At 44.0% G+C, this 27,898-nt stretch overlaps 2 protein-coding genes across 2 annotated transcripts; one reads left to right on the top strand and one right to left on the bottom strand.

Moving 5' to 3' along the window:
• The first annotated feature begins 1,519 nt into the window (after window positions 1-1,519).
• On the top strand, window positions 1,520-6,016 carry LOC136515101 (protease Do-like 1, chloroplastic). Its single transcript, XM_066508792.1, has 8 exons — window positions 1,520-2,549; window positions 2,702-2,824; window positions 3,607-3,778; window positions 4,288-4,325; window positions 4,419-4,617; window positions 4,768-4,920; window positions 5,326-5,460; window positions 5,560-6,016. The coding sequence occupies exons 1-8, from the start codon at window positions 2,161-2,163 to the stop codon at window positions 5,635-5,637; spliced, it is 1,287 nt and encodes a 428-aa protein (XP_066364889.1). The 5' UTR covers window positions 1,520-2,160; the 3' UTR covers window positions 5,638-6,016.
• Window positions 6,017-8,624: 2,608 nt separating this feature from the next.
• LOC136515102 (uncharacterized) lies at window positions 8,625-9,839 on the bottom strand. Its single transcript, XM_066508793.1, has one exon. It carries the CDS (start codon window positions 9,723-9,725, stop codon window positions 9,030-9,032), a length of 696 nt encoding a protein of 231 aa, XP_066364890.1. The 5' UTR covers window positions 9,726-9,839; the 3' UTR covers window positions 8,625-9,029.
• Between the last annotated feature and the right edge of the window lie 18,059 nt (window positions 9,840-27,898).

The raw sequence follows: 27,898 nt of genomic DNA, 5'->3' as shown, positions 1-27,898 counted from the left end.
TTTAAAATTTGAGAAAGAAACCAGGACTCGAACAATCCGCCTGTTCGGCTGGCTGGCTGGCTGGGCTGGTGCTGGCCAGCCCACTCACACGGTACTGTTCACATAAACAGTATCTTCCAGTTAGAACAGTGTTTTTCTCTCACAACAATCTAGTCGGAACAGTATTTTGTCTTATTTTTCAGGCCAACCGAACAACCTAAATAGTTCTGCGCCAAAGGACTTTTTAGGTACGACTAAAGAATCGTTGAGAGTTTTTTTTAACTCACCCTCTAAATGATTATTTGATTGCCATTAAATAAAAAATCGTTCTCTATATTTTCACCTTCCAAGAGTTTCTATATATCTTGAGTGCACCCTACAGCTCCGTCCTTTAACTAATGAAAAATCTAGAATAGAGGCTGATTATATTTTGATGATCTAATTACTGTTGGAGGGGAAAAAATTCACCAGAATCTCTATTCTCACCAATTAAGAAAAAATTAAAATGCTCTTGGAGTTGCTCTTAGAAGACTACATGGGCTAAGCAGACCGTTACTCTATTTGGGTTGACTATTAGTGTGTGTATTTTCCGGGGCTCCTGTGCGTAAGTGTGTTCCCAACCCTCCTAGCTGTCGTACCCGCATCAACTGTCAAACGGACAAGGCATGAACTGACGAACATCGAACACGATCACTCTACTTCCACTTGAATAGTCAACAACCAGCAGGTAAGGAGTTATTTAGATGCGGACCTGGGAATCTTGCCTGGTGCAGGCATCAATCCCAGGCGTCCAGTTTTGATTGTCTGGGGTTGAATGCACCTGCTTAGGCTAGAGCCCTCATGCCAGGGCTCCATACAAACAAGCCCTAATGGTAGACGTGTAGTAGGCCCCTCGGTATTGCTGTTTCCTGGTTCCTGCTTATTGTTTAGGCTCTGTTTAGATTCTAAAAATTTTCACCCTAAAGTGTCACATCGAATCTTGCGGCATATATATAGAGTACTAAATGTAGACGAAAAAAAACTAATTGTACAGTTGGGTGAGAAATCGCGAGACGAAACTTTCGAACATAATTAGTCCATAATTAGACACTAATTGTCAAATACAAACGAAAATACTACAGTAGCAAAAAAAAAAATCGCCATCTAAACGCGCCCTTAGTTGTTCTCAGTTCATTAGTACTTCTACTTCATCAGCTCATTTTCTCTGCTTGATTAATTGGTTGATCAAATCTGTATTTTGGTTGGCTAATTTAGAAATCACGGTGAAAATAGGAAAGAAAACGGCAAGGGCACTATCAAAACGAGATAGTTGTATATGTACTACAGTTTGCAACTTTTTGCATGTTAAATTCGACACAGAGTTATTTGGGGCATTTGGGGCATTTGGGACACAGAGTTATCTTTTGTTAATCCATCCTTTGTCACTTCTTTTACTGATCCAGCTGTACACAAACAATAGGACTTAAGACTCACTCACTCACGGGCATCGTGTGCATCGAGTCTGCACTCTGCAGATTACACACCGGGAACTTGCAAAACTAATCGGCACAACCATCAATATCCTAGAAATGCCCTTCTATTGCTTTACAAATTACAAATTACAAATTGGGTAGAGGTACTGTACACCACAAATTGATCCTTCGTTCTAATGGAGACGGCAAATGGGATGCAACAGTTATTCGAAACAAATGTCTGCAGATTTACCAGGAGATTGAAGAAACTCGCAATCGGCGTCATGAACTCCTGATTGATTTGCTGGATTTGTTCTGTCTAGCCCCTAACACGGTAAGCTCCACAGTGATACTCATCGATGTTACCAATTTACCATCCCGTGACTCCTCCTACACATAGAAAGCTTGAGGCCTCTAGAAGCATCCACCAATGGTTAATCATGCATCATGGACCATTGGGGGAAGAGCGTTCGCGTTCCGCTCCGCCCCGCACCGCACCCGGAGTCCCGGACCCGACGCGAAGCAGCACGAAACGAAACGCACGAGCTGACAAGAAGCGAGACGAGCCGACAAGAAGCGAGACGAGCCAGTAGGAAAGCGCCAAGCAAGCAGCACCAGGCAGCAGTAACGCAGCGCATCCACTCATCATCGGCCAACCAACACCCCCGGCCGCGGGCGGCTGCGCTCGCTCCACTCCCTTGCCCCCGCGCGCACAAGCAACAGCAGCCCAATGGCCGTCGCCGCCGCCTCCGCCTCCTCCTCTGCCACCGCCTGCTTCCTCTCCCCGCTCCCGCCGCCACGCCGTCCGCGTCATTTCCTCAGGCACCTCGCGCGCGCCGCGGCCACCAAGCCGGCGCCCGCGCCCGGGTGGCCGTGGGCGCGGCTGCGGCGGCTCCGCGAGCTGGTCCCCGCCGAGGCCGCGGGCCGGCTGCTGTCGTCGGCCGCGGGCTCCCTCATCGTCGCGCTCGCCTCCGCGTCGCTCGTCCTCGGCGACGCCGGCGCGGCCTCCGCGTTCGTCGTCTCCACGACGCGGAAGCTGCAGGCGGACGAGCTCGCCACCGTGCGCCTCTTCCAGGAGAACACGCCCTCCGTCGTCTACATCACCAACCTCGCCGTCAGGTGGGCCTCCCCGTCCCTGTTCCGTGGCTGCCCCTCCCGCCCAGTCCCCCGGCCTCTGCGTCGTGTGTCTGAGCTCGGGAGCCCTCAGCTCCTTCTGATTGTAATCAGAGGCTGGAGGATGCTCTAATCTCCTCCGCGTGCTTCGTGTGCAGGCAGGACGCGTTCACGCTCGACGTGCTAGAGGTACCGCAGGGGTCCGGGTCGGGCTTTGTCTGGGATAAGAGCGGCCACATCGTCACCAATTTCCATGTCATCCGTGGCGCGTCAGACCTCAGGTTGGTCCGGACGGCTGGATTGCTTTCCTACTACGCTTCCTTAGCCGCTTGGTTGTGCTCAGACCTCAGATCACAGCTTGTCAATTCTAGTAGTAATGGTTAGGGTCGCTGGTGTTTCATTAAAATATGCTCTAGCCATCCAATAATTTCAAGTGGACAGAGTGGGGGAAAGGAGTTGTGGTGCTGCTGCTGCTATGTGTTGTTGGTTAGCTGGGGCAGCGCAATTACTGATTGACAACACTCCAGCAAACTACAAACAGGGGCACAGGGCCCATCAGTAATGGTTCATTATCAATTTGGCTCCCTAGAAGACCTGGTCGGAGCAAAAGTAGTATGTCCAAAAGGCCGATATTTTAGTGTAGCAGAAGCAACATGACACTTGTTCAACAGCTTCACTATCTGGTTGTTAGAAGTTATGGAATGTCTCTGCATTACACAAAGCTTTAGAAAAGATACTACTTACTCTAGGAGTTCCTTGCATCCCAATTTCAAGAAGTGAAACTTAATGCTACACTTTGAGTATATAATGCAAAAGAACTAATTCTTCAGGCTAGCAATGGCATAAACTTCTGACTTTTGCTAACCACGTTTTTGTGTTCGTTAGCAATGCTCTGCAGTTGTGCCCATCTCACTGCTAATGTCAAATGATCTCGACATGGTCAGATACACGAATGCAAAACATCCATATGTGTTTAAATTTTTTTTTCGATGTCTTTTAGATGTCGATGATGCCTATAGATATATAATGGCGAAGTGAAGTTACAACCGATAGTTTTATGCAGGGTCACACTTGCTGATCAGTCAGTGTATGAAGCGCAAGTTGTTGGATTTGACCAGGACAAGGATGTTGCTGTTTTGCGTATCAAAGCACCAAAGGATAAACTAAGACCTATACCTGTTGGTGTGTCAGGAGACCTACTGGTTGGTCAGAAAGTATTTGCCATTGGAAACCCAGTGAGTGCTAATAACACCTCTGTTCTTGTTGTGTCGCTTATAATATAATCAGATTATGTGTACAGCACACGATGGTTGATTTGTAGTTTAGAAGTTAGAATTACATGTGGTATCTTAAATCTTTGGTTGGTGTTCTAACTTTTATGTATTTGGTACTAGTATTCCTGATATATTCCTTATTTTAACCTCGAATTCCTGATCTATCATAAACATTTGCAAAGGCCAACTGCTGTTCTTGTTTCATCAATATGATTTTAAAGGTAATAACATGCTAAAGTTACAGCAAACAATAATATGATCTCATGAAAAATGATGTGTATCGTTTATGTGTCCGCACTCCACAGATCAAGTTTGACACAATTCCTTTGTGGAAAGATATGATCTTAGCTTTGCTAGGAAAATTATTGAACTTCAATAATACGGATGAGTTCTTTTGATTATGAGTACAGTGCAGACTTATTACCAATTTACCCATAGTTTTAAACATTTATTACTTTTTGTGTTTGCAGTTTGGCCTTGACCACACTCTTACAACAGGTGTTATCAGGTGGAACATTGTTTGTTAGCTGATTCATCTTTGTCTGATTCATACCGGAATGCACTGAGACTCTGTTTTTACTGTTTCTGCTGATGCCCCTAGTGGATTGCGTCGAGAAATCAGTTCAGCTGCCACAGGACGTCCTATACAAGATGTGATACAGACTGATGCTGCTATCAACCCTGGTAACAGTGGTGGTCCACTCCTTGATAGTTCTGGAAACTTGATTGGTGTAAACACTGCTATATACTCGCCCTCAGGAGCGTCATCTGGCGTTGGGTTTTCCATTCCAGTTGATACAGTATGTATATTTTCAACTCTGTTTCCTAAAAATCTCTTGACAGTAGTAGTTCACTCTAGTCAGTTCCTAAGTTCGGTTTAGTTTTGTTTCATTCTTCCTTGCAGTTAACTCACTTGCTTTGACAACGACACAAATAATACCTATTTTCAGGTTGGGGGCATTGTGGACCAACTTATAAAATTCGGCAAGGTGACAAGACCTATTTTGGGAATAAAATTTGCCCCTGATCAATCTGTAGAGCAGCTTGGGTTAAGTGGAGTGCTTGTCTTGGATGCTCCTCCAAACGGACCAGCTGGCCAAGCGGTGAGATGCCTTTTGTGTTTCCTGAAATTTGGAAACGACTTAACTTGAAAGCAGGGATTTCTCAGACTGGGCTTGCTGTAATTATGCTTCATTTTCACTTTTGAGTTCTGTACTTTATTACTTTCAGATTATTCGTTCTATATGCCCAGTTACAACACATGCAACCACGGGAAAACCTTGAGCTATTATTTATTAATACACCAGATTGTAGCTTCTGTTGATTTTTCGTGCGTGTTTGGAACTAAGGACAGCTCAGAAAAAAAAACTGGACATGAAAAAATATTTTTTCATAGAAAACTTCCTTCTTCTGTACCTTTCGTCTAACAGGATGCATTTCTAAATCACGTCTTTGCATCATAGTGCTACTGTGGCTAAAAAATCTATTTCTCATGTTGTTTTTATCAGGGTCTGCAATCAACCAAACGAGATCCCTATGGCCGGCTTATCCTGGGTGATATAATTACCTCTGTGAATGGTACAAAGGTAACAAACGGAAGCGACTTGTATCGGATATTGGATCAGTGTAAAGTTGGGGAAACGGTAAGCTTTTGTTTTTTGACCTATACATACATGTTTACAAAAGCGGAAATTTTGACGTGCTTGATAATTGCTAAGATGCTGAATTGCATGGTGTTTAAGGTGACCGTGGAAGTCTTGCGCGGCGATCATAAAGAGAAGATCCCTGTGGTCCTGGAACCGAAGGCTGACGAATCCTAAGAAGCCCAGGTTCTTCTGTACCATAACCTCAGTTTCTCACTTTAGGTGCAGAGGCGCAAATACACAAGGCGTCTTAGCATTTTCGCCTACCACGGGATTCGTTCGTTGTACATAATTCATGCCTGTAGACCTTAATCTCTCTGGTCTGGTGGAAAATGGGTATAAGGAGACCCAAACCTAAAATGGGTAGTGAGAGACTCAAAATCAGCCAGGTTGCCTGAGAGACACAACCCAAATATGGGGATCCTCTCTCCTGTAAACCCTTTTACAGAAAGGATTCTCTTTTGGGTCTTATTGTTGGAGAAGATGCCGAATAGGTATTGAACCTTTTGCCTGTAACGCTACTCAAAGTACGAATGGATCTTGTATTTTAGATGTTGCTGTTGAGATAGCCTAATGCCGTCGTGTAATCATGCTTCATGCCCGCATTTTCTGCGTGTGCTGTAGCATGTACGCATCCTACAATGCTTTTAGAGTTTATAGATGGCCTACCTTATTAATACGAGATGTTCATCAGATGACCATCCAGGGAAGGGAACTGCAGGTCGATGAATGAATGAACTTCTGATATCACAGATCACCTAAACCTTTTTGACCAAAAAATACGTGCTGACTTTTTTTTGCTGGAGCAGTTGGCATCGTTGCAATCCTACGTGTGATCCCGGAACACAGCAGGGATCAATGTGATAGCTGTGCCGTGACCCGTGACGTGCCATAGATCGCTGGGGTTACTATCCTACCTACATATCTAGCTTGTCGTGGAATTCGAAAAATCCAAACAGTTGCGGAAAATGAGAGGACTGAAGGAGATGTCCCGTTACGCGCGACAATATATCTATCGGGAAAAAAGGGCTGGGAAAGTAGTTTGCGTTAGTCACTTGCTAAAATTTTGCATCGGAAAATCTCGGAAAGGAGCGATAGAAAATGATGTCCGCGCAGAGGAAAAGGCTAAACTGCAAGTACAGAGATCATGGCACGCGGTTTTTCTCTGAATTTCTATGCCGTGTAGTACTCCCTAATAAGTACAAAAAAATGCAATCGCCATCGTTCCAGTAGTCAAACAATTTTAAGGATGATCGAATCTAAAAACTAGTAATATCTATGATATTTAATAAAATTTATTTGATTAAATGTGAAATATGTTTTTATAGTACGTATCTGAAGGCATGAATCTTGATACTCTTTTTATAAACTTGGTCGATTTTTTTTTAAATGACTTGTTCCAAATCCCAAATTATATTCTTTTGGGAAATGGATGAATTATTTTATTTATAAACTTCCATCGAAACCGAGATCATATATAGCCTGTGCTCGAGGAGAAATATATGCTTTTTTTTTTATCTAAATCCTCTGCTAGACTAGATGGCGCTAGAGAGTGATCTCCACAGATCGCAGCTGGTACGGCGCATGTAGCGTTGGCGAACGGCGATGATTCGTGTTGGTCATTGCGTCGCGTCTGCTAGAGCTCCGCACGTCTTTTCTTCTTCGCTACAGATCGACCCCGTCTCTCTCTCTCGCTCGGCAGTCGGCACTAGGCATCATATCGGCAGGCGGTTTCCTCCGATTCAATCCAAGCCTAAGCCTGTAGCGTACGTGACGCATGATCTGAACTCCGAGGCCGCGTGACGCGACGCACAAAGCAAACCGGCGGGCGACGCAACTGATCAAGAAACACTGTACACAGCTAGGAGCCTAGGACAGGCGTGCTCGCGCCATCGTTTTAGGGTCGCGTGACGGGTCCGCGTCTGGCATTAACGCCCGCTCGCCCCGGGCTTAGCCTTCGCCACCACCACACTAATAACCTGCAGGCGGCTTCCTAATCACGCCACTAGATTAATGGCTGTGGCCGGGAGCCATGCAGTCGGATCGCTCTCGTCAGCGGCTACTGTTAGCTAGGTCCTAGTCCTAGCGCTAATGGCCGTGTGTGGCCTGTGAAAGGTGAGTGCAAGCTGAAGTGGTACAGTGGTACATTGCCGCTTGACCGCTTCGGTCGACCTCGACGACGACGACGACGACATCTTTCGGGGGGGAAAGGAGAAGACGACTTCGACGATGACGACGCTCTGCCGGCCGCCTGCGTAGCTGAGGGACGACGGAGACGATCGACATGGTGATGCAGCAAGCACCATCATGGCATAATATGGAAGCACCAGCTTGGGACATGCGTGAGCGACGTAACGAGGGTTTAATTAGTTGTTGGTGCAGCACGCTGCACGTACGCCGGGCCATGGAAAACGACTCCAACTTTATTTATTTCCCTTGATTCCTTTGAGCATATTGTAGAGATGGTAGGCCTAGATCCACATCCACTGAGTTTTAAGCATCTGTGAGATCGATCCCCCTCGAAGGAAGGGCACGTGACCTTCCATTTGAAGGAACAATCGATCTACTCTGTTTCTTTTCTACTCCCTCCGTACAAAAAAAAAAAGAAAAGAAAAAGACAATTCTCACTTGTTGAGTAATCAAACAACTCTCAGTTGGATCAAATTTATATAAAGATATCGAATAAGTACTACCAACTAATATTATATACCTAATAAATCTATTTGGACGTTTCCAAAAAAAATCTATTTGGACGTATAACTGTAGTCAAGCTTAATTAAGAAAGTTTGATTTGGTTCAAACCTAAAATTACTTCATCTGTTTGTTTTTTTTTTTTACAAACGGAGTATGTGGTTGTGCGGAGGAAACTGGAATTGGATGGTGGTTTATACGTACGTTGGGAATGCACCATCTCTTAGTTAAGCAGTCTAATCACCTCTGAGCTTCGTATTGCAATACGTCGTCAAGGCAACTAATAACAGTAGGTCAAGGACCTAGGAGGCGCCTGCTTACGTACACAAAGCAGGCACGACGAGTAGTCATGGATCAGATAGGTAGAGCATCGCTAGCAACTTCACTTTTTCATTTTTGTCTCACAACTATTACTCGAGGCTGCGACGCTGACATACATACAGAATCCCTCAAAAAAAAGTAAGTAAAGAGGATTCTCTAACTCCACTTTTTCATTTTTTTTTGTCACCAAGAACAAGAACAGCTGTCTCGTAATCACATACTGACATACATACAGAATCCAAAATATATATCACCTGCTCTACAAGCAATACGTCAAACAAAACCTAAAAATATGCTGAATAAATTGGACTAATGGAGTGTGCACAGTACACACACTTCACGGCTGACCGGCCAGCTACAAGTATAAAGCTGCCATCCAGCCCTGTGTTACATTACACTGCAGTAAACTGATGATTACCAGCAAATAAACAAGCCAACTAAAGTTACCAATCGCTCGATCACATATATATATAGCAAGTATAGCATACTGTACCGACTGAATCACTCTACGTGCGTGAGTGTATTCGTATTAACGTATATGCCGCGCTGAGTGTACATCAGAACGGGAGGTAGCTCCGGCGGAACACGGTGGCGTTGGCGAACAGCCCGACGAGGTCCTGCTTGTACGGCAGGAACGACCTCCGGCGCCGTGCGCCACCGCCGTTAGTATTATTGTTGACGTAATAGCTCCAGGCGTGGGCACCACCTCCGGCGCCGGCAGCACCCTCCACGGCGCCTCGCCCCTTCTGGTTCCGGCTCCCGAACGACCCGCCGGAGGAAGCGGCGCTCAAGAAGACGAACTTCTCCTTGCCGTCGCTCTGGCTGCGCCCGACGACGAGCCGGGGCCGCCAGCGGAGCACGGACCCCGTGGAGCCGCTCTTCTTGCACCGCGCCGGGGAGGACGCCACGGCCGAACACCCGAGGGACCAGGGGCAGAACATCTCCGCCGGCACCGAGTCGAGGCCTTCGTCGTCGTCGACGTCGTCCGCGGGCGCTGGCGGCGGCGACCGATCCCTGTCCACCAGCAGAAGCCGTCCTAGCGGCACCCGTGCGGTGGCCGTCTCAGGCTCCGCCGGAGCAGGAGCAGCCCGCGGCGGGGACCGCGGCCGACCGAAGATTGGGTACAGCAGCGGCGGCCCCATGCAACCGCCGCCGCCGCCTGCAGATAGTAGACGAGGAGGCGGCTGGGCGGCGGCGAAGGTGAAGTCGTCACCGCCGTCGTCCATGACGATCCTGCTGCGCTCCCAAAGCATGCTCTGCTAGTGCTGCTCGCGCTCGGTCTCCGTGCTCGGACGACGACGACGACTCAGCAGTTGGCCACTGCCGCGTCCCATGGTCGGGAGTGTGCGGTGGCTGGACGCTCCTCGGCACCGGGGCTCGCTTTTATACGCGGCGATTGGCGCTCGATCGCGTCGCGGCACTGGATGCGATCAGCTGACGGGATAATCTTGACCGCTGAATCGCCGATCGCAGCATCGGGCATACGTTAACTTTCCGTGGGATGGACATGGACGTGGTTACGCGCTTTGGCTTGTGCGATCGAGAGTGCATCACAACGCCAATGGAACGGATCTGCAAAAAAAATCGGCACGAAGTCGCTACGAGTACATGCACATCATCGCGGATTCACCGCACATGTCAATGTATAAACATTAAATGCATAGGATTGTTACGTGAATTCAGAACAACAAATGACAAAAGAAGAAAAGTCTCTTTGTATGGACAAGACGTAAATCTAAAAGAATTGTAACTCTCTTTGTATGGGCACCTGCTATGAATTCATGACACTAAGGCCTTGCTTAGATTGCCTCAAAATTTTAAGTTTTTTCACTCTCTCTTCATCATATCAATTTTTGGACGCATACATGGAGCATTAAATATAGGTAAAAAAAATAACTAATTGCACAGTTTGGTTGTAAATCACGAGACGAATCTTTTGAGCCTAGTTAGTCCATGATCAGACAAAGTTTGTCAAATACAAACGAAACGTGCTACTATATCCAGATTGCAAAAATTTACAATCTAAACAAGGCATAAGGCTATTCTCAATGGGAGTTTCACTAGGGTTTCATTTGCATTTAATACATATGCATTTTGATGATATGACAACGTTTTAACGAAGAGAGAGAAGAATTGAGTTTCATGGGGATGAAACTCTCTTGACACGATTACCAACACTTTATGAGTCATAAAATTAAATATCTATGAAACCATAGAATGAAACTTTACACCAAAAGTGATGTTTTATGCCAGTTTCATTTCATTCTATATAACATGACAGTCTTATAGAAACAACGAAATGAAACTCTCGACCGAGGACAGGACGGACCTAACAAGGTCTCCAAGGGATACACATGCCCGCCCAATTTTTCTCTTCACGGAACCAGCGTCGGTTTGGATCAGGTTTTGAAGTGAGATGCCGACGTGGCCCCGGATTAGTGCAGAGTGCAGTGGGAGGGTGATGAACAGAACAGCCCACCGCGTGGGCGGCACACAATGGGGCCGCCAGCAGCCCACCTGCAGAACGCGCGGTGATGCACTCGCACGAGCCCGAAAACGTGGTAAATACAGCGAATACTTTGTAAAATTATATACACAAGAGTATGCAAGTGCGCGCGCCACTGTTTGGGTCACCCTCTTCCTAGTTTCATTTTCAACTCACAAATTGTTTTCCATATTTGTACTGTTTCAGAAAATTATTTTGGGGATAAATAACGGTCGCTAGTGAAACGGTTTTCGATGCTTGCAACGAAACACTTTTTTCTTTTCACTTTCCCCAATGCGACACTCATTTTCTAATTTTGAGTATATAAAGCTCGCATTGACCTTTATCTCTACTATAATTGATCGATCAAAATTATACTAGGTCCCCCAGAAAAATATCCCCGTTGAGAGCCTTCAACCATTGTGCACCCAGGAAAATACACACAGAAATTCATCTCCATTAAAATCAAGAGCTAATAAAACACATAAATCAAATCCGATGGCCACGATTCGATGTGGGATGCCAGGCTTCTCACGCATCCACACCCCGCACGCCGACGCCACGCCCTCGCTCCTCCCCGCATCCCGCACGCCCCTCCCTCTCCCATAGACGTGGCTCCTCCACCCCCCAGCGCACGCGACTTGTCACTCTCCTCTCCCACCAGGCCGCCAGCCGCCAGGCACCGCGACAACCAAGGCCGCCTGGCGCGACCAGAGACGAGAAGAAGTCCTCGTTGCCGGCCTCGAACGCTTCAGCGGCATCCGGTCCTCCTCCGCCACCGGCGGCAGCTAGGGTTAGGGTTTCGGGCAACGGGGAGCAGGCCTCCGAATCCGGCGGCGGCAAGCTCGGTCGCAGCGTGGACAAACAATCCATGGGCAGTCCCGAGCGCTAGGGCCGTCGACCACCAGACCGGGCAGCAGAGCCGCGGGCGCCGCCGCGTCGCACGGGCTCAGCGCTGCTGGGCTGGATGGATGCACTTCGGCCAGTCGCAGGCTTGCTTGCCTGCTCTTCCTCCTCTCCGGCCGCCCCTAGAAAAATCTCACCATTCGAGAAGCCCAGTGCCATGGTCAAGAAGGTCTGTGTGGAGTTGCAGCTCGAGGGACAGGGCACCACGGTCCTAACACCAGCAGGTAAGTAAAAGCCAGCCAAGTCCCAATTTCGTTTGTGCCGATTGTGCCGATCCTCAATTGGGCATTGACTTCTCCTTGGCACCTTGAGCATGCAGGGATGAGCTCAAGAACCTAGACTCGGTTCCTCCTGCTCGGCGAGTTATTAGGTACGCGGAGAGGAACATCGACTTGTTTTTGCCCAAAATTCCAGTCTTTGCAAATTAAATGCTTGGATCATTAGAATCTTCGACTTGGCTCTAAATATTGCTCACCCTCTCTGTTGATTCGTCTTGCATTCCCAAAGCCTGCTTGTTTCCCTGACCACCCCCAAAAGGGATTCGAGATGCCCACGAGCTATTCCTTAAAATGTCCACTTCTGAATATTTCCTATAGCGGATTCTTGCCTTTTGTCTCTATCAATCAAGCTTCCTATATTAGCTAGTCCAGCTCATTCGCTCATTTATCATGTACTCATTTAAGATCTCGACTCAGACTGATTTACATTGGGTTCTCCTTGTGGTTTAGAATTTTAGTTTTTTCTCTCCTTTTTTAGTAGCATCCCTATGGTGAAGATCCAGGAGCTACATCTGCTCAGAGGTGTGTAGAATGGTGTGGCCTGTGAAGATTTGTTTAATTATAGTTGACTAAACATTCTCTATCGTTGGTTAATACAATCTCTAAGTTCTAATGAACTAATCTAGCAGCAGTCGTAATACTCCTAGAAAATTGACATGTACAATGTTTTTTCTTACCTGAAACAATTATATTGCTTTTTTCTATAATGTAATTTGGTTGTTTTAGTACGCATATATTTCAGTTTTAGTATGTATATACCTGAATGTTGTTTTGTGGATTATTCGTTAAAATACCATTCACACGCATCCTATACACCTGTATAATTGTGAGAAACTACAAATGTGCAAAAGCTTATCCAGAGGTCCACGCAATTGCTATGGCAAAATAGGTGGATCAGTGGCATATAGACTTCAGTATCTTTAGATATTCTTGCTTGAATATTTTGAATTTTTTTCTCTTCAGGATTTTTCACCGACTGACTGAACATGTGTGTGTGCTATTGGAATTCCATTCAGCGTGTTGAGAAGTCCCCAGTGGTCTGAAATGGTAGCTGCCATAAACAGAGCACCTATGGGATACAAATGGCCATCAAGCGAGAAGGCAAGAACCACTCTTCTAGATGTATGCATGAGAAACGTGGAGCAGGACCTAGTGCGAGTTACAAATACATGGTACGCAGTGATTTTATACTTTGTCGTCTTCTTTTTATTACAAGTAAATAATTGTAGAAGCTAAAAACTATTTTGCTTTCAATCTTTAAAAATTTCGAATTATGTTTTCCTAGGTCCATAAACATATTTTTTATTCACCATGGGTAGTGCGTAATGTGAATATGATGTTTAAGGATTTAGCCAATGCACTTTCTTGGATGAAGACAGCATGCAAGGCTGGTAAAGCTGTAGTGACATTTGTTCTGAACCTTGTAGTGATGTTTGTTCTGAACCACCAACATGGCCTAGCAATTGCGCCGGAAGGCTTTGGAGGAGGATGTGGTCAATGATCCTCTAATTAACGAGCCCGGCTCATCATCGACACATGGTTCAGCCATGACTATGAGTTTCAGCCATGAACCGTGCAACAACTAATGCTATGGCTATGAGTATTAGATAACCATGATGACACATGGTTCAGCCATGACTATGAGTTTCAGATAATTAATCTGACATTTATCAATCTGAGAGTTACAGGATATCATGTAAGTAATGTTGTATATTTCTGTTGGCCACTGCATTTATCGAAGATTAAGCCATCTGATTCTAAAGATATATGGAAGTTTTTTTATGTCTTTTGATTAAAATTTTTGTTCTCGCAATTATTGATCTAACCCAAGTTCCTTACAGGTGTTGGCATTTGAAGCTGGTGGTATAACACAAGGGATTGGAGCATATCAGGTTCTTGTACCAGTACGTGGAAACCAAGCCTGTATTTTTGGACTCTAGGTAGTGACTCGTGAGCTATATAAATATAACTTTCTGTTATCATGTAGTCCACACTACACCCTTTCTGTGTATATGTACACTTATGCATATGACATTACCATTCTTTTTTATTGCATATGTTAATATGTTGGGAAAAAATGTAGCATTAAAAAAATATATTCTAGCACATGTTTGTGGATTAATTGGTAGATAACATCACACCTATATTATGGCAGATTTGTGCAATATATGATGACTGTGCTAACAATGTGAATGCATCTTGTGTTTGTACTGAGACTAAAACCAGTGCTAATCATTCCTATTTGGTTCTATTTTTAGTGCATTATAATATTGCCAGTGATGGAGACACGGAGTTCGAACAAGTGATGGAGATATGGATGACTTCCCGATTAGGATAGGACTACATCAAGGGTCAGCTTTGAGCCCTTATTTGTTTGCCTTAGTGATGGATAAGATCACAAGGGACATACAAGGGGACATCCCTTGGTGTATGCTTTTCGCGGACGATGTAGTGCTAGTTGATGAAAGCCGAACAGGAGTGAATCAGAAACTAGAGTTATGGTGGGAGACTTTGGAGTCCAAAGGTTTTAGACTCAGTAGAACTAAAACTGAGTATATGAGATGTGACTTCGGCACTACTACTCGGGAGGAGGAATATATTAGTTTGGAAGGTCAAGTAGTGCCTAGGAAGGATACCTTTCGATATTTAGGATCAATGCTATAGAGAGACGGGGATATTGATGAAGATGTTAGCCATAGAATCAAAGCAGGGTGGATGAAGTGGCGGTAAGCATCTGGTGTCCTATGTGGCAAAAGGGTACCACAGAAGCTAAAAGGCAAGTTTTATAGGACGGCGATTAGACCTGCTATGTTGTATGGTGCAGAATGTTGGCCTACGAAAAGACGACATGTTCAACAGATAAGTGTCGTGGAAATACGTATGTTGCGTTGGATTTGCGGTCATACAAGAAGGGATCGAGTTCGGAACGATGAAATACGTGATAGATTAGGGGTAGCACCAATTGAAGAAAAGCTTATCCAACACCGGTTGAGAAGTCCAACGGAGACCTCCAGAAGCACCGGTGCGTAGTGGAATCCTAAGCCAGGATAGTAACGTGAAGAGAGGCAGAGGAATACCGAAGTTGACTTGGGTAGAGGCAATAAAAGGAGACTTGAAAGGATGGAATATACCCAAAGACTTAGCCTTAGATAGGAGTGCTTGGAAGACAGCTATCCACGTGTTTGAACCTTGATTGCTTCTACTGGGTTTCAACTCTAGCCTACCCCAACTTGTTTGGGACTTAAAGGCTTTGTTGTTGTTGTTGTACAATATTGCCAGTGAAGCTACAGTTGGTTGGAGCTAAATGGCATCCTTCGTTGGATTAACTTAAACAATGAATCAAAATGGTTGTTTACCAATTTTTTAAAAGGTTGACTGCTTATATACTCATGCATGCATAACTGCCTCATTGTGCCTCTGGTTGAATAGTAGTAAAGTAACCATGACCATTTAAACTGAGTATTGTAGCACTAACCTCTATTTCCAATCTTTAGTAATTTGACAATCAGTTTGCAATTTTTTCTCTAAGCAGAGTTTGGTGCATCTAAAATAAACAGTTGTGCTATGTTGCAGGAAGGAGGATCATAAACTTGTTGATTTGGTTTCGTAGTTGGCAAGGAACGAGTCAAAAAAGCAAATGTATATCCCCTCCTGATATAGTCATTATCAGGCTCCGTTCCTTCTGGCAAGGCTTGCAATATTTTGTGGATTATGAGCTAAGGTCACTTTGATGATATCTACTTTTCAATTGTTCATACTCTATGTTGCTAGGGATGTTGAATTTCTTATTTTAATACTATGTGAGATTACTTCTTGGCTATAGGGCATTGCTGTTTCCCTTGTGAAATGATAGAACCTATGGTATGGTGGATTCATTGCTTCTCACTATATTTTCACAATATTGCATATGAAAATTTCTTTATAGAATCAATGGATTAGCTCGCTCGGCCGGCCGGTGCGGTCCTTGGCTCAGAGGCCAGCACGGGGCGGTCCAGCAAGAGGAGTGCAGTCCCCTGGTGGTCCAGCTTGAACCAGCGAGAGGAGCGAGCGTGTGGGACGATGTGCGTGCGGTTGCCTCGCCCTCTCCTTTCCTGGCGCGAGAGGAAGAAAAAAAATATTCACTTCATTGTTATTAGATTACGGTAGTCGATAAATAATTAATTGATTCTCTTCAGTTGTTGATATTGTCGCAGCGTACAACGTTTAAATGAAGCAAGTACTTGATATATTGTGTAATTGCAGCAAACAAGTATGTTGACTCTTTTCAGTAGTTGTATTTTGAGCTTGAGGGCAATGGTGGATTTAGCCTTTTAGTTTCTTGATTTGTTTGACTATGTTCTATCGTAGTGTTAGTACGAGTATTATACTAGTCTAAAAAAGAAGATTGTGACCATTTACTAGACTGGTATTTTATGGAGCACCCGGCCCAGCCCATTATGACCCTGCCTCCCCACCATCTTGGGCTTCGGCAATCCCGCACCCAACCTTTTTTTTTCTTGTTCACGACCTTTTTTTTTTGTCTCTTATCTAACTACAACTGTAGTATCTGTTCGGATACAAACACACACCACCACATACGCACACCTCACACACACACGGTATACAAACAGACCTACAGCTATACCTAGACTACGAACGCAGCTGAAAGATACTCGAAGATCAGCAGACTCCGAGCATGGCGGGCACGTCACTTGACCATTGTGGCATATCTGCGAGAGAGGCACCTGAAGAAATTGGGGAAAAACCCCAGTGGGAATCATACGCCGAGCAGCGCTCGAACGCACGACCGACGGCTTCCGCAGCTGGAAGACCGATGGCTACGTGTGTGGAAACAGTTTGTCGTCATCGATTCCCGAATAATAATGTTTTTAATCTTGTGTTGTCAGGCGGAGCGAGCTGGTATTTCCAGGATTGTGAGCTGGAAACTGATTGTAGCCAATTGCGTGAGGCGATTATTTCCTAGGCCAGAGACCTGGCACCAGGTGGAGTTCTTTTTTTTTGTAATATCCGCGAGCTCTTAGCCGATCATTTCCATTGTAATAGGATCTTAAACATTCCACTTTCCACGTTCCTGTAACTCGTCTGCGCACGAGATTGCTAAAGTAGGGCTGAGTTGGGACCCATGTCAATCCGTTGTATGGGATGACCCCCTCCCGGAATTTATAAACTCTCTAGTAGCTCGTGATTTCGTCGAGCTTTCATTTGTTAATGAGAGGCCATGAGGGCCAAGTTAAGCTAAAAAACTTTAGGTATTCAATGGTTAAAGTTAAAAGCAAAGTTAACTTCAGAAAGACCTAGAGTATCTTATACTTCCTCCGTCCACAAAAGTATGTTGGAGTGAATTCAAATAAAAATTAGTTAATATACCATCCTAGTCCGTAGTACTCCGTCCGTTTCAAATTATAAGTCGCTTTAATTTTTTTTTGTTCTTCTATTTTACTATGTATCTAGACATATTATTGTATTTAAATACATAGCAAAATGAATGTACCAAAAAAGTCAAAATGACTTATAATTCGAAACGGGGGGAGTACATATGAATTGAGGTGAATACTATCGTGTCCAAGCAAACCCCGAATAGAAAATGGATATTTATTCACAATAAGATGCACCATGTACTCTTACGGTGTCAGAGTTGTATGGCGTGTCTTTGACGCAATGCAATGCATGTCTCCCAGGTAAAAGAATAGAGAGAATTCCTTTGTTGCCATCAAAACTTATAATAGTTCCTTAGCTGCCATAAAAAAATATAGCATCCTTTGGTTGCCACCAAATTTTAGTTTTTGATTCCTTCCTTGCCATCACCGTGAACAGTATGCACATTCTGTTAGACTAGATGGGAAAAGACAACTTTACCCCTCTCTTGAAGGGAGGAGGCGGCCAGTCAATGAAAAGGCAGAGAGCAGGGCCAGTCGGTGTTAGCAGCAGAGGTGGGGAATCGGAAGAACAGAGCAAAGACGGAGAGGAAGCAGAGCATAGGGGAGGAACTGACGATGAATCTCAGAGTTTAGAATAGTTTGTTACAACTTGGTTCATACACCTCACACAAGACATGGCTATCCTCTTATACATCGACACACACACACGCACTCAAGCCCACGACGCGCTTCACAGGTTACACCATTCTGGGCCGAAGACGCGTGGGTTCTGTTTCTTGGGCCTTGGTGCAGGGTTGAGATGGTGGACTATAGGGGGTTGTAAATAGTCATTTCTAAAATTAATCGCACCGACTAACCGAGATAAATGCGGAATTAAAACTATCAGTCTAGCTAAGACTACACCCCTATATCTAAGTTCTCAAACACCTTATAAAATATCATAATTAAGCAACCAAGGTGCCGGGCTAGCTAAAGCTCACCTAACCAATTCTAAAAGCAATGTCACACAAACCTATGCGACTAGTACTTCAAACAACGGGGCAGCTCCTACACAATGTAGTAAGCAAAAGCACAAAACTCCTAAGCTCACTAGCAATGCTTAATAATAAGGCTGCACAAGCCAAATTAGAGAGCGCAAATTACTTAGCTACACAAACTAAGCAATGTAACTAACAAGGCTACTCATACCAAATTAGTTACGCAGAGGGGCTACTTCTATGCCACTTAAGTAAGAAGGTAACTAGCAAGCTACACAAGCTAACTAATTATAAGAGCAACTATACAAGCACAATATATGTATAAAAATAAATACAAGCTTGTGTATGGGGATTGTAAACCAACGGGAAGATGATGACACGGTGATTTTTATCCCGAGGTTCATGTGCTTGCCAACACAATAATCCCCGTTGAGACACTCTCCCACGTGGAGTGCTTACCACAATCTCTAACACTTTTACATGGTCGAACCACTTGTCGCTCTTCGTGTCTTGCTCTACTAGAGTTGCCCTTCGTGGCTTCCATGGGGTGAGCACAATACCCCTCACAAGCCCTTTTCCAGAGCCACGCACAATCTTCACGCGCGCTTCACAACGGAGACCACAATCCATAAAGTCGTCTAGGTGATGGTGTTGACGGTAGTTATCATTCATCATAAACTGTCAATATAACTTGAAATCATGCATACAAATGATCACCGACATAGACTTAGGGGTTTAAATTGACAGCTTCCATGAGTTTTGGTGAATCTGTGTTTTTAGCAGAGTTATTTTAGAAAACCATCAAGGAGGATCAAATCGTCAAATAAAATCATGCTTATCTGCAGCAAAATCAACTCTAGATGATTCCAAAGAACACTAGAAGCCATGCCACCAAAGCAGAGGATAGGAGGCTGCCAGGTGGGGCCAGGCCACCCGGCCCCCTAGGCCGACCTGTCATGCTCTGCTTCAACATCAATTCCTCCACCGTCTCCTAGATTGCATCTACGCCGTTCTTTTAAGTCGGTTTGATCCAAGGACTCACGTTGGACGCTCCAGCCTATATAACCAGCCCCTGCCCCCCCTCCAGAGCAGGCTGCCATAAGTCAAGAGTAGACTAGAAATTATGGTTTCCAGAGAGAAGAGAATAGAGCTCCAATTCTTCAAATTTCTAGTATAGGCTAGCTAGCAAGGTTCAAGTAGAATTTGGGCTATTGCTCAGGATTCTGGATCTGCCGTCTGGAAACTGGTATAGCCATTGTATCTCTTTATTTAAGACTTTGTGCTACTTCAATATCATGTTGCTATTTATTATGTTCCTAGTTTGCTCTAGTAATATGCTTGATATAGTTATAATTGATGATGAATATATGCATATATTCACAAAGCTCTTAGCTCAGTTCTCGAGAGAGTTAAGTGGTCAACATTATGTAAGCATGGTGCTTAGATATTGTTTGCCTGTGGACACATTATGCACTCTGGGTCATGTGGTAGACTCTGGATCATGTGGTAGATCGCGGATGTGACACTCCCATTGAGTCCTTTGTAGTCCACTCCCCATTTATAGAGCACGTAGAATGAGATTGCGAAGGAAGACAAGCTATGTTCTTAATCTTCCTTAGTAATGTTCCTTATGCATATATCCAAAGTTAGTTATACTATAGATGAGAGTGTATATACTTGGGTGTACAAAAGACTTAAAGATAAGTAATGACTTAGGAATCTTTTGCTCTTAACGAATCTCCTGCTTAGCCTTACTACATTTTATGAGTACCTATTTATATCTCTGGAATACCATTATTACCTTACACTTATCATTTATTTATCACTTGACTTACTCCTGCCATAGCATGAGAGTGGTTTTATCATAAGTATACATATTTGTCAATATCTCTATGCCAACACAACCCCATAGCTCCTCCCTATGGATAAAATATAAATAACGATACTCGGTATACTCCCAGGTGAAATGCTACAATGGTAAATTATCTGTGCGCTTGCGGATACCTTATATATATATATAGTTTACAAGTTTTCTCATAATTACCAACAACGCATTTCTAGCATCATGCTAGGGATGACAACTTAGTTAAGAGTGATGCTAAGAAATGTCAACAGATGGCAATCACCAAGAGTAACAAGAAATCCCCAATCACAAAGATTTCCTAGTGCCACTAAATACAAATTCTGAATGCATGCACTAGGCTCTCAATCCCTCACTCAAATTAGCACCAAACTTGAGAGGGAGAGGAAGGGGAGAAGGTGGATCTTCAACCTCTCATGCACACCCACCCCGTCACTAAGCACAATGCATTTGCAAATGAAACTCACACTTAGTGATACTACATAGCCGTTGCAACTAAAAGTTTTCTCTCTTTATAGTACGACTATCTATCTTAAACCTGGTCAAGCACTTTTCTACTCAACTTAGACCGGTGAAATGAAATTCCCTACAAATATACCTTTGCCTTATGCATTCCATTTCATCTCCTCCAATGTTGATGCCACACAAGCACCAACCATCATCACCAAATGATATGATCCACTTCATATCATCATGTGACCTTTGGTTCATCGATCGCAACCTTGCTAGCTCTTCATCATTGACTTTGTCCATCGGCGCCAAGTCATTACTCAAGCTTTTCCGCCACATGCAGTGCATCGCTCCAAAGCCTCCGACTTGCCCTTCACACTTACAACCGGTTCATCTACGCTAAGCCTTGTCTTGATCTTCTCCATCTAGCCACATAACTCTATGTCATGTCACATATGTAGTAAGCTCCTTTATCACATATGTACATGTAGATTAATTTCATGTGTATCTCAGATAAACACATATTAGTCCACATAGGTTGTCACTCAATTACCAAAACCAAACAATGACCTTTCACTTGGTGGCCTCTTCTCCTACGGCCCGTCATCCTTGACTTTGGTTGCCGGACGCGGTACAATAGTAGCAACACTCCCCTCCCCTTGCATGCCTGGATCATCCCAAAGACTGGCATGGGGAAATTGCTGCTTGAGACCTTCCAAATCCTCCCACGTAGCCAAGGAAACAGGGATGTTAGACCACTAAATAAGGCCTTGATGAACGAGACGTGCACCTTTCTGAACTTGACAACGCTGAAGGATACGCTCAGGTATACTCTAGAGAATGGATGTCGGCGGTGGTGATGGTGTAACTTCATGGTGAGCACCCATGGCTTTCTTGAGTTGCGGGACATGGAAGACTGGATGCACTGATGAAGAAGCCAGGAGCTCAAGCCTATAAGCGACCTTGCCAATGTGAGATAGTACCTTGTAGGGCCTAAAGAACTTGAAAGCCAACTTGTTACTGTTGCGATCAACAATAGAGGATTGTACATATGGTTGGAGTTTGAGAAAAACCTAGTCAATGACCTCAAATTGGCGCTTAGATCGCCTCCCGTCCACCTATTTCTTCATTCTCTGCTTAGCTCAGAGTAAATGCTGATGAATGACTTCAGTCATAAGAGAGCGATCTTGAAGCCAGCTAGCGATATCAGAAATTGGTTGCTCATCCGCTAGACTATTGCTGAAATATGATGGAGCGTAGCCATAAAGAACTTCAAATGGGGAGCAGTCGAGAGCTGAATGCATACTAGTGTTATACCAAAATTCTGCCAGGTCCAACCATTGATGCCACTGACAAGAACAAGCATGGACAAAACAACGAAGAAATGTCTCAAGACATTGATTCACTCGCTCATTTTGGCCATCTGACTATGGGTGATATGCAGTGCTCATGCGCAACTCCACTTTAGCCAAGGTAAACAACTCGGTCCAAAGCTTACTAGTGAAAATTTTGTCATGGTCTAAAATGAGAGCAAAAGGCATACCATGGAGACGGTACACCTAGGAGAAGAAAACTTTGGCGACGCTGGTTGCCGTGAAACGGTGACGAAGGCCAATAAAATGGGCATACTTAGAAAAGAGATCCATAATCACTAGGATACAACAAAAATTGGCAGACAGTGGCAATCCTTCGATGAAATCCAATGAAATCATCTTCTAGGCTCTGTCAAGAACTAGCAATGGCTGAAGTAGCCCTAGCAATTTGGAGCAGTTTGGCTTGGCCTGCGGACACACCTGACAAGATGACATGAAATCATGGATGGCTGCCTTCATTCCCGTCCAAGCAAAGTGTTGTTTGAGGCAACAATAAGTGATTGGAATGCTATAATGTCCTCCGATCATAGTGGAATGCATAGCATGGATCAATTTACTTCGCAACGCGGGGTCAGAACCAATCTAGATACGCCCTTTTGAAAGGTACTTGTTTGGTTTTAGTAATTGAGTGGCAACCTAGGGGAACTAATTATGTTTAGTATGAGATACATAGGTGATTAGTCCACAGGTATATATGTGTGAGCAACATATGCCACAGAGGTGAAAATGGCTCAGAGATGTTGCAAAGCTCACACATGTGATGAAGGAGCTCATTACATATAAGACATGACATGGAGTCATGTGATCAAGGTAGAGAAGATCAAGATAAGACTTGGTTCGATAGACCGGTTGCAAGAGTGAGGGGCAAGTTGAGTGATGACTTGGCGCTGATGGACCGAGGCAACGGTGAAGAGCAAGTAAAGTTAAGATCGATACACCAATATGGTCATGTGACGATATGAAGTGAATCATATTATTGTTGATCGTGTTGGTGCATGTGATGCATCAACATTGGAGGAATGGAATGCGCAAGGCAAAGATATAACCTAGGACATTTCATTTCACCGGTCATAGGTGTGTAGAGAAGTTTATGACCGAGTTTAGGATAGATGGCCGTACTATCAAGAGGGACAAACTTGTTTGCATATCGGTCATCTAGTGCCACTCAAGTGATCTAACTTTGCATCATTGCTAGGGTCGAGTGGCATGGCAAGTTGAGTGGCTAATCCTTTGAAAAACGATTGTGAAAATGCTAATACACATGCACATGATGGTGTACACTTGGTGGTGTTGGCATATTTGCAAAGGAGAAGAAGTTGGTGAAGAAAAGGAGTTGAAAGCGCTGGTCATGTGGTGACCGGACGTGTCTGACATGTGGACCGAACACATCCGATATCTAACCCAGGCTCAGGCAAGTGCTTCAGATGAGACCAGCCACGTCCGGTATTGGGACCGGACGTGTCCGGTATTTGGACTCAGGCTTGGCTGTGTTTGCTGTGTTGACCGGACTCTGTCGTTGAAAGTGATCGGACTCTGCTGGTTCACTGTTCATCATCCGGTCAGAGGAGGTGAAGCACGCGGTTGTGTGGACCTGACATAGGGGCGCGTCTGGTAGGGGATATCGGACGTGTCCGGTCATGGTTTAGAGGCTCTAGGAGCTCTCTAGACTCAATCTGACGCTGCTTCGCCTATGTCCGTTCATTTTCTAGCATCGTGTCCGATCGTGTCTATCAAAGCACGTGAGAGATCCGTTGTGTGCCAATGACTATTTGATTTGAAAGGGACACATGGCAAGCGGACTGTGACTGGACACAGCGACCGGACGCGTTCGGTCGATGCACAAAAGAGTGTAACAACTCTATTTTGCCTTTGGGCTATAAATAGAGGTGTGTCTCGGGCATGGCTAAGATTGAGCACCTTGGGGGACTTTGTGTCCATGCTTGGAGTGCTTGGGAGCCCTCTAGCTCACTTGTGCTTGCTAGATCGCTAATCAAGAGCTAGTGAGTGATTCTAGTGCGATTACATCGTGAGGTTGCATTAAGTGGCACTAGGTGATCGAGTTGCAAGCCGGTGGTGCTTGTTACTTTTGGAAGTTGACACCTCCTAGATGGCTTGGTGGTGGTCTCTGTCGAAGCATGCAAAGAAGATTGTGTAGTGCTCCGAAGAAGTGATTGTGCTCACCCGCGGGAGCTACGAAGAGCAACTCTAGTAGAGCGAGACACAAAAGGCGACAAGTGGTCCGGCCGGGTCAAGTGCTAGAGCTTGTGGTAAGCACTCTATGTGGGAGAGTGTGACTTATGGGTGACCACTAGCAAGAGGATCGGTGGCAACCTTGGAGCTTGTCTCAACGGAGACTAGCGTGTTGGCAAGCACGTGAACCTCGGGATAAAAATCATCGTGTCATCCTTGTCTTCCCGTGGTTTGCAATCCCCTTACACAAGTGTGCAATTACTCTCATAATACATTGTGCTTGTATAGTTGCTCTTGTAATTAGTTGACTTGTGTAGTTGGCTAGTTACCTTCTTGCTTGTGTAGCATAGAAGTATCTCCCTTGCGTGGCTAATTTGGTTTTAGTAACCTTGTTAGCCACATTGCTTAGTTTGTGTAGCTAAGTAATTTATGCTCTATAATTTGGCTTATGTAGCCTTGTTATTGAGCATTGCTAGTGAGCTTAGGTGGCTTTGTGCTTTTGCTTACTAGAGTGTGTAAAATCTCCCCCGGTTGGCAAAGTACTAGTTGCATAGGTTTGTATGACCTTGCTCCTAGAATTGGTTAGGTGAGCTCTAGCTAGCTCGATAGCTTAGTTGTGTAATTAGGATCTTTGAAATGTACTGGAGAACATAGATAGAGAGGTGTAGTCTTGGCTAGACCGATAGTTTTAATTTCACACTTTTATCGGTTAGCCGACACATTTAATTTTTTAGAAAGGACTATTCACCCCCTCTAGTCTGCCATCTCAACCCTACAAGTGGTATCAGAGCTTGGTCTCTCATTTGTGGTCTTCACCGACCCAAGAGGATGGCGTCTAGTGGGCTAGATGTTTATGAGACACATATTTTTTATGGCACAAACTTTACACTTTAGAAAAATCACATGCTTGATCATTTTCATGCAAAGGAACCTAAGTTTTGGTGGATTGTCACTAGTGGTCTCACCCATGTCTTGGACCATAGAAATCTCAACAAAGCTCAAAGAGTTCTCTATGAACTTGATGCACATGCTTGTTGTTATATAATGGATGCTTTGAGCTTTGATTTAATGAAAAGGATAAACTATGTGGAAACCGCTCATGAGATAAGGAAATCAATCAAGCACACCTTCAGTGATTCCTCCACATGGGATGATGGCAAGTTCAAGAAGGAGGAGCCCAAGAAGGCACATGAGTGTGTTGAGCATGACCACAATTTGGTGATTGTGGAAGATTCCTCCACCTCATGGTCAAGTGATGATGTTGATGATCGATCTACTACAAGCTCACTTGACAAGGTTGATGATGATGCCTCAAGTGATGCAAATGATGATGCTACCCCATGCACACTTGATGGTGATGATGATTGTTCATGCCCAGATGATATTGCTACAACAAGCTCTCCAACACCTCTACATTGCCTCATGTCACAAGGTGACACTAAGGTATTAAGTTGCAATGTAATTGGTCATGATTCATAAGATGAGCTTGTGGGTAGACTTGCTAGCATGAACATAGCTTTAGAAAATGAGATGGCTAAAACAAGTAAATTGGAAAATAAAAACTCGTTTCTAAAGAACACATGTGAACAACAAAAGCATCTACTTTATGTCATTAGTTGTTCACATGAGGAGCTAAAATTGGCTCATGAGGAACTTAGTGTTGCTCATGATAACTTGGTACAAGATCATGCTTTTCTCACTAATAAACTTTCCAATGAAGAAATTAAAACTAGTGAGAGCTCATCACATGGGTCAAAAGATCAATCACACAATGTTGCTAACCCTTGTGATGTAGGCAAGAAGCATGTATCCACCTCTATGTCTTGTGAAACTAACATTTTGAAGGAGAATAATGAACTAAAAATGAGGTGAAGAATTTGAGCAACAAGTTAGAGAGATGCTACAACTCAAGAGTCACCTTTGAGCACATGATGAAGACTCAAAGAAACTTCGGTGATAAGAGTGGCCTTGGATTCAACAAGAGCATGACCAAGAGGGAAAGAAAAAGAGAAAGAAAGATAAAGAAGCAAGAAGAAAAGAGGCTATCTCATTTCATGTGCTTCAAGTGCCATGAAGTGGGACATCTTGCAAATGGGTGCCCAAATAAAGAAAAGCTCAAATTGAAGAAATAAGAAGAGAGGCTCAAGCATATGAAGTGCTTCAAGTGCTGCACTTGGGGTCAACTTACCTCAATGTGCCCAACTAAGCAATTGGTGAAGCAACAAAAAGAGCCTCAACTAAAGCCACAAGATGAGCAAGAGAAGACACCCCAAGAGCAAATCAAGATCAAACATAAAGATGGTGGTGACTTGAAGAAAAAAATAAAGAAAACGAGGAGGGGTGGAAAGGCAAGGCATCCAATGCTAGATCAATATGCCAAGATGATGAGCAAGACTCAAGATAAGAAGAAGGAGTTGGCTCACATCAAGTGCTTCAAGTGTGAAGATTTGGGTCACCTAGCTACGGGTTGTCCAAACAAGCTTGAGAAGAAGGCTCAAGCAAACAAAAAGAAGTAAGGCAATGAGAAGCACCATATGAGCAAGGAAGAGAAGGCTCAACTAAAAAGAAAGTGCTACTCATGCCGAGAAAGGGGACACATTGCACATTTATGTCCCCTAGGTAAAAATTCTAAGCCCATTTCAATTGATGATCATGATATGCTTAGAAAGGATGGCAATGGTACCTCATTGGTTGCAATTGTAAAACATCCCGCTATTCATACTAATGCTATGCCTAAGTATGTTGCTCCTAACTTAAGAGTACCCAAACTTGTTTGGGTACCATCAAAAAATGGATGAATGTGTGTAGGTACCATGGCATTGGGGGCTTGATTCAATTGATCTCACATTGTTCATCATATATTGAGTCAAGTTATGAAGCTTAGTGCACATCCAAACCTAATGCCAAGTGAAAATTGAGTGAAGTCCAAGTGCTATCAACATACAAGTGTCATATTCAAGTTGTGGTGATTTAATGGAATATTAGATGGCTTGCAAATAATTGAGTTGAAGATTGCTATGGATGATCATAATCTAACCAAGGTATATCACTTGTTGATCATTTATTTGGGTGCATATGAGTTGATTGAATTGGATATACATATGCATATGTTGCTTGCTATGAGATGTTTGAATGGATAAATTGCTTAGTAATCAAGTTTAGATTGATTTGTGTTGAATAAATTCATGAGATGACTTTTAGTAAATAGATTGAATGGATATATGTCTTATGAAAGTGTTCAATTAAGTTGATTTCAAGTTTGATTCAATTTGAAGAAGTGTAGCTCAATTTGTTGAAATATGTCACATATTTTAAAATCTGAGCTAGCTGAGACCAAGTCTGAGTTTGAATGATCAAATCTATTTGGATTGGCTTGAAATTTGGTATTCATGCTCTAGACCTATGTTATTAGTTGATGTATAAATTTCATGAGAATTGGATAAGAGATGCTTAGGCTTTGGAGTAGATCTTATCAACTATAGTGTAGCAGTTGTCAGCATGTAGCAGTGGTGGACGAATTGAAATCTA

This window comes from Miscanthus floridulus, chromosome 17 (genome assembly GCF_019320115.1).
Source record: "Miscanthus floridulus cultivar M001 chromosome 17, ASM1932011v1, whole genome shotgun sequence".
Lineage (NCBI taxonomy): Eukaryota > Viridiplantae > Streptophyta > Magnoliopsida > Poales > Poaceae > Miscanthus > Miscanthus floridulus.
The sequence above is the reverse complement of the archived record's forward strand: the minus strand, read 5'-3'. Positions and strand labels throughout refer to the sequence as shown.